Here is a 9,138-nt window from a genome sequence, read left to right on the forward strand (position 1 = left end):
TTTGGTCGAGCAGTTACTGAGAAGGGAAGTAGAAAGTGTTCCACCAGGCACCGTGGAAAGTGTTCTCTCTGTGTCCTGTCACTTGACTCTCACAGTAACCCTTAGATGAAACCGAATCTCAGAGAAGCCTGGTGTCACACGAAACCAGGAAATGGCAGAGCCGGATCTGCAACCCTTGCTTGCCTGGCTGCCCAGCCTTTGCTCTTGACCTGTACCCTCCACTGCCTGTTAGAGATTCTGAAACCTGGAGTTCCCATCCAGCTTGGAAGAGCTGCCTCTTCAGAGGGCAGAACCTTCCTCTAATGCGTTGGGGAAGCTGAAGACATGGCTTTGCTATGTAGACAGACAGGCTTCAAACTCTAGAGAGATCAGCCTGCTTCTGCCTCCTAGGGACTGAGATTAAAGGTGTGCACCACTGTGCCTGATTGATAAGTATTCTTTTTTTTTTTTTTTTTTGGTTTTTCGAGACATGGTTTCTCTGTGTAGCTTTGTGCCTCTCCTGGAACTCACTTGGTAGCCCAGGCTGGCCTCAAACTCACAGAGATCCGCCTGCCTCTGCCTCCCGAGTGCTGGGATTAAAGGCGTGCGCCACCACCGCCCGGCAAGTATTCTTTTTTAAAAAACTTTTTTTTTTCATTTTCTTTTATTTGAGTGGGTATTTTTGTTGTATGTATTCTGTGTGTCATGACCATGCAGTGCCATGGGAGTCCAAAACAGGGCATCAGATCCCCTCACGCATGCACGGTATATGTGCAGGAACCTGTGGAGGCAAGAAGAGAATGTCTTATCCCCTGGAACTTGAGTGACAGGCAGTTTTAAGCTGTCGTGTGGGTGCTGGGAACCAAACCTAAGTCCTCTGCAATGCTGAGCCATCTCTCCAGCACCACAGAAGATGTTCTCAGTGGAGAATTAGATAGAAGTCGCCTATCTTCTTGTGATCTTAGAATAGATCACAAGAGAAACGTTTCTGCTTAAATATTACATGTTCCTTAAAAGTAGCAAAACCACAAATTCCGTCACACTTGTCACTTAAAATTATACTTTAAGAAAAAAGCTACTGGAAATTTATTCCTGAAACTTGACAGTAACATAAAATATTAGCTAATTTGAAGAAAACTTCAGGTTTTGAACTCTTATAATACCTTTGCTCTTTTGTATACTTATCTATTTATTTGAGTACGTTTACACATGCATGTGAACGCCCTCAGAGGCCAGCAAGGGTGTTAGATCCCCCTTGTGTTAGAGTTACAGATGGTTGTGAACTGCCTGACATGGGTCCTAGGGAACTGAACTCTGGGCTTCTGGGAAAGAAGCATGTGCTCTTAACCACTGAGCCATCCCACCAGCCCCCATGACCCCTTAGCTTTTATTCCTCATCATCTTTGAAGCCTTGGGATAAACCCTCACGTTCCTTACCAGACTCCCGCTTTGAAACAGGAGAGCAGCATTTCTGGAGAGTGGTGCAAGGCTCTTCACAGCTTCACAGCAGAGACCAGCGAGGACCTGTCCTTCAAACGTGGAGACCGGATCCTGATCCTTGAGCAGTTAGACTCGGACTGGTACCGGGGCCGACTGCATGACAGGGAAGGCATCTTCCCGGCAGTGTTTGTACAGCCCTGCCCAGGTACGGCCGCTGCTGAGGTGACTTACTCTTCAAGGGCCCAAGGCTTAAACAGTGTATATTCCTTTACCTCTGATCACGCTTGGCTTCAGTTTCTTACCCACATCGGGAGGAGATGATCAATAAAGTCACTCCCACACTTCTGTGTCAGCTATGTGGAGGGAAAAGGATACAGATATCGGGGCTGGAGAGATGGCTCAGAGGTTAAGAACACTGGCTGCTCTTCCAGAGGTCCTGAGTTCAATTCCCAGCAACCACATGGTGGCTCACAACCATCTGTAATGAGATCTGGTGCCCTCTTCTGGCCTGCAGACATACATGCAGGCAGAACACTGCATACCTAATAAATAAATAAATCTTTAAAAAAAAAAAAAAAAAAAAAGATACAGATATCACTAAATAATGGCAGACTTTGACTAATAGACTTTGGACAATTCTTTTCCTGCTAAGTGAACAACCTTTTTTTAAATTTTTTTTATTTTATTTTATTTTATTTTTTTGCAAGTTAAAGAAATTCAAAACTAATTGAAAATATTTAAAGAGTGACAAGACAGGTTCTTGGGATGTTTGTGTTTTGTGTGATTGTCTTCCCGCGTATTTGAGTTTCTTGTGTCTTTGCAGCTGAGGCAAAAAATATGGCTACCACAGTATTGAAGGGGAGGAAGGTCAAGGCCCTGTATGATTTCCTCGGGGAAAACGAAGATGAACTCTCTTTCAAGGTCAGACTGTATCTTTTTATACCTCACTACCACTACATACTTTGCAATGCACATGTGAATGGAATGTTGATCGTTACCTAAGAATGAAGAGCTCTCAGACCCTAATTGTTAGGTAAGGGAAGAGAGTGCATAGAGCTGGGCATGGTCACACGGTCCTGGAATTCCAGTTCTCAGGAGGGAGATTGTAGAAGGATCATAGATTTGAGGCTAGCTTGAACCTTGTCCAAAGCGCAGGGTGGTGGGGGGGGGTGTCTAAAACAAGTGAATAAGGCCTGATTAAGGCCTGGTAGTTTGCATCATCAACTGTCATTTAAGGACTGAGGGGAAACCTTAGCTGAGTAATCGCGGCCTTCAAACAATCCCTGTAGCTTGGCTTTACAATATCAGATCTCGATACGGGAGTTTTCATTAAGACTGTTTTCCTCAGCCCTCCCAGCCTGCTGCTAACATCTGGATGGAAAAGTCTGACAACTCTGGCTACTGTCTGCCACGGTAGCCTGATAAGAGCTGTTCTTGTCCACAAAGACACCCACCAGTGCTTTGGGAAACAGCCCCAAAATGCTGAGCTGAATTTTGGAGATTTTTGTAAACAATATCCAAATATAACCCTGATCTTCCTTACCAAAAAAAGTGTCTCTTACTTTCCTGAATGTGGAAATGGAGTACATTTCTATTGAGCCGTGGTCAGAGGAAAGCATCCGGGCAGAGAGAACTTTGGGACTGCACTGTGGGAGACTGTTGTAGTTGGTGCTGCCAAACAGCTGTGGCACAGTGGTAAAGTCTGTCTTTGAAGGCATTCCATCACAAGCAAAGAATGAAAGCCTCCGGAAGTGGAGGGCTAAGACGAGACCCAGAACAGAGAACTGCCCGAACAAAGGTTTCACTCGTCTACACAGAGTGAGCAAGAGAGGGTGCTAGCCAGCCGCGCAGGGCTGCCGGAGAGGTGGCGGTGAAGTTGCTAACTTCTACTTTGTGATAGTTCCTTTATTCCAAGACGGTTCTTTTAGATTAAAATATCATTTCTGCTATAAAATATTGTTAACAAACGGCAGGCATCTCTAAGTTAGTGACTTTAATCTTTTTCTGATGCCTTGATCCACACACTCCTTAAGTTTGGAAACTGATGTCTTGCTCCTTCTCAGCCTCGCAAATCTGCAGCTCAAGATTTATTCCTTGTCTCCAGATAAGATGTTGTTGCAGGTGAAGAATCTGAATTCAAACTTTTGGGGTATTATGGCTTTCATTTATGTCGAGTCATAGAATCCACAGCATACCCCACAAAGAACAGGTTGTTTTCACGAATGAGGGGCTTGTAAGTCAAATAGTTGTGGAGGTTTTTGATTTTGGTTTTGGTTTTTTTGCTAAGGGACTCTTTAAATAAGAAGTAACTTATTTGTAACAAATTTTGAATAGCCAAAATTTTACATATTTAAGCAAAGCAGAACAGATAAATGACATCTGATAGTCTCTGTGTTTTCAGTCCGTTCTCCATAAAGGAAAGGCTTTAATCAAATAAGTTCTGCAGACAGCTGTGTAGTAGTGCTCCAAAGAAATCCATTTATCCTGGTAAAGATATTTTTTGAAGTAGCTAGGGTCATCTTTGACCTTGGCAGAACTTTAAAGCCAGGCTCTAAGAAGTTACTGGACACCATAAGGAACAAAATCCTATGTCTTCGTCTGACAAAGGAAGGATAATTTTCACATGTGCAGGACACACTAGCACTGTGGCTAACACAGATGTGGAGAAAGCAGTGTTCTGTGTCACGGCAAAGCACGTAAGATGGGCCTGGATGAAAATGGATGCTGAGGCTAGGGAGGGATGGAATGAGCCACACGTTAGAGAGAAACACTGTTAGGAGCAAGAATTAAAACAGAGTACAATATATATGCTCAGGCTGATACAAAGCAGCTTGACAGTAACTTTCCACTGTGAACTGCGGTGGCGGTGGCCTCGTAGCCTCTTGTTAGGAATATGGGCCCTAGAATACCCTGAGGTTTGAATTCTGGCTCTACGCTAATTGTTTATGTGCAATCCTGACAAGTTGTGTGACAGCTGAGCTTCAGATTCTTCGCCTATGAAACAAGGAAATGTAGAGCTGGGGAGGTACTCAGTGGGTAAGGCACTTGCTGCATGTGTCAGGATCGGGATTCAGGTACCCGGGAGCCACGTAAATGCCAGGAGGTCAGGACAATCTGGGGGAGACGGGGACCCCCAACACAAGCTGGCTAGCTATACCAGCTGAATCCGTGAGTTCTGGGTTCAAGTAAGGGACCTTTCCTCGGTATATAAGGTGGAGAATGACTAAGGGAGACACTTGGCATCAACCTCTGGCTTCCACGTGTATACACACACACGCACAGGCACTTGTGCACACACACACACACACACACACACACAAAATATCTCTCTAAAATGAGGATACTAATAGTACTCATCTCTAGAAGTACAGCTATTTAAGTAAGTTCATCTTCTGTAAGGAACGGACTAGGACAAAGCACACAGGGAGCATATGGCTCACTCTTTCATCTGTAATCCTTACGGAAGCATGACTGTCAGTGTGTCCTTCTTTGATGGCCCTCATGAGTAGCAAAGCCGCGCTCTCTGTCTCTCTCTGTTGGCTTACTTGTCTTCCCACTCTAGAGTGAGTCTGTTATTTACTACACTACACCTGTATTACCAAGAACAGTGTCTTCCACGTAGTAGGTATTCTGTTAACCCTTGTTAGGTGAAAATATGTATGCTTGTGTGTGTATAGCTGATACTGTCATTGATTAAAGAGTGATTCAGATTAGGGATTGTGAACATAAGCAGGAAACAGTACGCAGCAAGGCTGACAGTGGTGGGGGATTGAGTTTACTTTGAGAAAAAGAGGCCTGCAAGCAAATGTCATCATTAGGTATACATCATCTGTGTGGCTTATCATTTAATCCTCTCTGCAAATCAAGATAAATGAGTTCTATAAAGAGAAGATTATTCATGCCGCTCCAGGTAGGCTACGCTCTGTGCTTATACCCTGCAGAAACCAATAATGATTTCTAACTCCTGTCTTCTTCCAGGCTGGAGATGTAATAACAGAGCTGGAGCCCGTGGATGATGACTGGATGAGTGGAGAGCTCATGGGAAGATCTGGAATATTTCCCAAAAACTACGTTCAGTTTCTACAAGTCAGCTGAAGGTGAAGCTTGGCTGTTCCTTGGCACGAGCACTCACTTGAACATTCACTTTGACTATCAGATATTTTGCACTATTTTTTTAACAGAAAGAGAAGTATCTGAGATGTATGTGGTACACTGGGATTTCTGAGAGAGGAAGACATGTAGGTTTTATAGTTTAGCTTCATTCATAGTGGGAAGGTGTACGTGAACCGTGAGTGAGCAAGTCAGCAGGGAAATGTTAGTGGGGATGGCAGGCGGATGCACACGTCCCCTGGGGAATCATCTGGTGATGGCAGCCAGCATGGGGAGGCTGATGAGCAGGAACTGTGCTCGTAACCCTCTCCCCATCAGTTAACCATGCTTCTTCATTTTCTACTTTAGTTTAAAGAGAGGACGTTTGACATTCTACATGCTGTAACTATCAGGACATGGATGGTAATCTGAATTTTGTTTTTGATATTCAAATGAACTCTAACAGCTTGAGCACATTAGTCTTAGTCCCAGGGCAAAGTCTTGCTTCAGAACAGATCGTTTGGTAACTAGTGGAGCATTTACAGGCAGGTGGGGAAATAAGCTCATGTTCCCCCAAATGCTCCTTGTGTTTCCCAGCATTTGTCCAGGGACTTGAAGGGGTCAAAACAACCAAAACCATCCCTGAGATGCCTTGCTAATACAACTAACCCTCCCACAGACATGCCACGCTTATCTATCTCTTTGTCCGTGTCTACTTTATGTTAACAGGGTTACTATAAAGCACACTTTCTGAATCTGCAATCATTCCTTTGACAATTACTGGTACCCAAAGGAAAACTCATTTTCTTTGCATTACCCCAGTAATACATAAAAGCTGTGTCATGTTATAGTAGTACATATGAATCATGGATAGTATCTTAGAATACAGAGCAAATGGCAAGATGAAAAACAGTACCAAGGCCTCGTAGCTCATTTCTTCTCAATATAATCAGAAGGAAAAATAATTTAAGAGGACTGAAGGCTGATGCGGCCCCCCACCCCCACCCCCAGCTCATCTCTGCAGTTATTGGAGTAAACACAAGAACCACTTTCCTGCTGATCAGGGTAACACGTTCTGAGCTTAAAAAGTGGTTCTTGCGTGACTGAATCAATTACAGTTTACAAACTAAAGCCAAATGGATTGAAGACAATCTTCCTGACGGATCAGTGGGTTAACGTTTCACTGGAAATGTGAGACACTTCCCAACAAGGTTCATGGCTTTCTTCTGTTTTTGAGAAGAGTTCCATGTGCTGGACCACGTCTTAGTTTGTGTGTTTTTCCCATTCTCTGAAAAGCTAGGCAACTGCTGATTACCCAAACACTTGGCTTCTGTAAGGAAGTAATATTTACTTTGTCTTTGACTAAATTTTCTATCCCTGGCCTTTGGTTTTGGAATTTAGGACCTGGAGTTTCTACTACATTTTGGGTGAAGAGTGTATAGGGAAAATTCTTGTCAGTTTTCACTGAAATTAATATTATGAGACTAGGATGACTTAAAGAGTTATCCGAACTAAATTCTCATTTGTAGCCAGCTGTACAAGAGAAAGAAGGGGTCAAGAGTGTGGAGTGGGCCATGAAGTATCTTTGACTGTGAGATTTCAACATCTAATAGTAAAAATTCTGAAAAACCTATCTTTATTGAAGAAAAAAATTCCTCTTAAATATTGGCCTTCTGTAAGCAGAATGATAAGTGCAATAGTTGTGTATCTCCTTGACACTACAATAAACTGAACTGAACTTTGCAATTCCTTATCTCAGGCTGTACTGCATTTTTCAGAATGTAGATGGTATCTTCCTTATCCTTGTATCTCCAATCCTTTGCACAGGTGGGTGAGGTGGCTCTTTGCTAGGCAGGTTTGCTGGACAGACAGATGGACGACTTTCACAGGCAGCAACAGCACTATCTTGAGTCTACTCAATACCTTTCCTCTTTGTTGACAGAAATATACATTGAAACAAATTCGTTTTTTTGTCATTTCACTATACCATGTTCTGTTTTGCTTGGTATTTATTTCTCTCTCAACTAATAGAAAGCAAAATGTAGCTGTGGGGTTTCCATAGGTACTTTCTTATTATATGTATTGATTGAAGTCAAGGCAAATATCAACAATGTTCCAAGAAAAAATAATTGAATGCCGAGGAAATTTTATAAGAAAGAAATGGGACTGATTGTTGAGTTTGTTTGCAAATTTTGGTTGACAGCTTGATATTGTTTATCTTTGTCAGTCAGCTTCACATAGCTGTGACAAAATGCCTGATTATAAACAACCTAAAGGAGAAAATATTTGTTTTGTCCTGGTTTCGGAGTTTTCAGTCCAAGGCCATCTGGCTCCATCACTGTGGACTGGAGGCATGCCAGAACATCATGGAGGGGAGCTTTTCACCATATACAATCCATGAAAGAAAAAGCAGGAAAGGGTGGGGGAAGTAGGGAACAGGAGGAGAGAAAAGAAAGGACGAGGCACAAGACATGCTCTTCAAAGAAACATCCTCGGTAGCCTTCCTCCGCCGCCTAATATCCCGCTCAGCTGTGCACTCATCAGTGGATGCCATCTATCAAGGATTAGTTCATTCGTCAGGACCTGATCACACCTAAGTAGTGCCTCTACATAGAGAGCAAAACCTTCAACACGTGAGCCTTCTGGGGACCTTCACACCCAAACCACACATCATACAAACCTCCTGAAATACTCCATTTTTCTATTAGGTTAAAATTGAAGAGGCCATTTTTAATACATTATCCTTTGTTTTTGCTTTTTTCTTTGCAGTATGGGGGATTGAACCCAGTCCTTGTGCATACTAGGCAAGCACTCTACTCCTGAGCTACATTCCCCCAACCCAGTATATTATCCTTTGAACCCTAAAAGACGAGGTGTTTCCTTAGATGTCCTTGTATACCTTGCTGCAGTAAGAATGTAATTTCTTTCATTGCTCTTGGAAATCAGTAACATTCAGAAGAGAGAATATTAGTGTATTTATCAAAATGTATCATTAGAACTGACATTTTACTTGTAGACTATAAGGCAGTGTCCCTAAAAAAAATCGCTGTTGGTATTCAGTTTCTTCAATCTGAGTACATAAGCCTTAGAAAACAGCAGTGGATATGTGGGTCAGGTACAAGGGATTATTTTCACTTTGGTGTGAACATTAATGGTTTCTTTTAATTAATATCAGATGCACATAGGGCACAAGACATGATTCAATGCCATCTCGAATGTCACTGAATGAATTCATAAGTTGATTTTCAGAACTAATGGGAAATCATTTTCTTCCTTACTTTTTACTTCACTGTGTGGGAGAAACAAAATCCAGAGCCTCACTCAGAACACTGCCACCATCTAGGGGCCTCTCCTTTCATTACAAGGCTCTTTTTCTACCACAGAGCTCAACAAGGAGGTTAAAGGACCTGGCCACTGGCAGAGCCCTAAGTGTAGCCTAGTTGCGCTGCGGACCAATCCAGTGTCTTTTCCGTGTATTCTGCTGAAATGATGTGTTTCTCTTCGGCTGTTAAAGTCGTTTATGTGGCTGGAGAGATGGCTTAGCAGATAAGAGCACATCCTGCTCTTCCAGACGACCCAGCACCCATGACAGGCAGCTCCCAAATGCCTGCAGCTTCAGCTGGAGGACTT

The 9,138-nt window shown here is 43.0% G+C and overlaps 1 protein-coding gene across 5 annotated transcripts in view; it reads left to right on the plus strand.

Annotated features, from left to right (window-relative positions):
* Sh3d19 (SH3 domain containing 19) overlaps positions 1–7,261 on the plus strand; it is a 165,032-nt gene extending 157,771 nt beyond the window's left edge. For 4 of the 5 annotated variants that reach the window (XM_052730219.1, XM_052730221.1, XM_052730222.1 and 1 more), the window contains 3 exons: positions 1,438–1,624; positions 2,243–2,340; positions 5,398–7,261. In XM_052730219.1, coding sequence (XP_052586179.1) covers positions 1,438–1,624; positions 2,243–2,340; positions 5,398–5,514 — 402 coding nt within the window. In that variant the 3' untranslated portion in view covers positions 5,515–7,261. The remainder of the gene's footprint in view (positions 1–1,437; positions 1,625–2,242; positions 2,341–5,397) is intronic. The other variant, XM_052730220.1, reaches the window with a different exon arrangement.
* The last annotated feature ends 1,877 nt before the right edge of the window (positions 7,262–9,138 follow it).

Source organism: Peromyscus californicus, unplaced genomic scaffold, assembly GCF_007827085.1.
Source record: "Peromyscus californicus insignis strain IS unplaced genomic scaffold, ASM782708v3 Scaffold_9__1_contigs__length_137607984, whole genome shotgun sequence".
NCBI classification, from domain to species: Eukaryota; Metazoa; Chordata; class Mammalia; order Rodentia; family Cricetidae; genus Peromyscus; species Peromyscus californicus.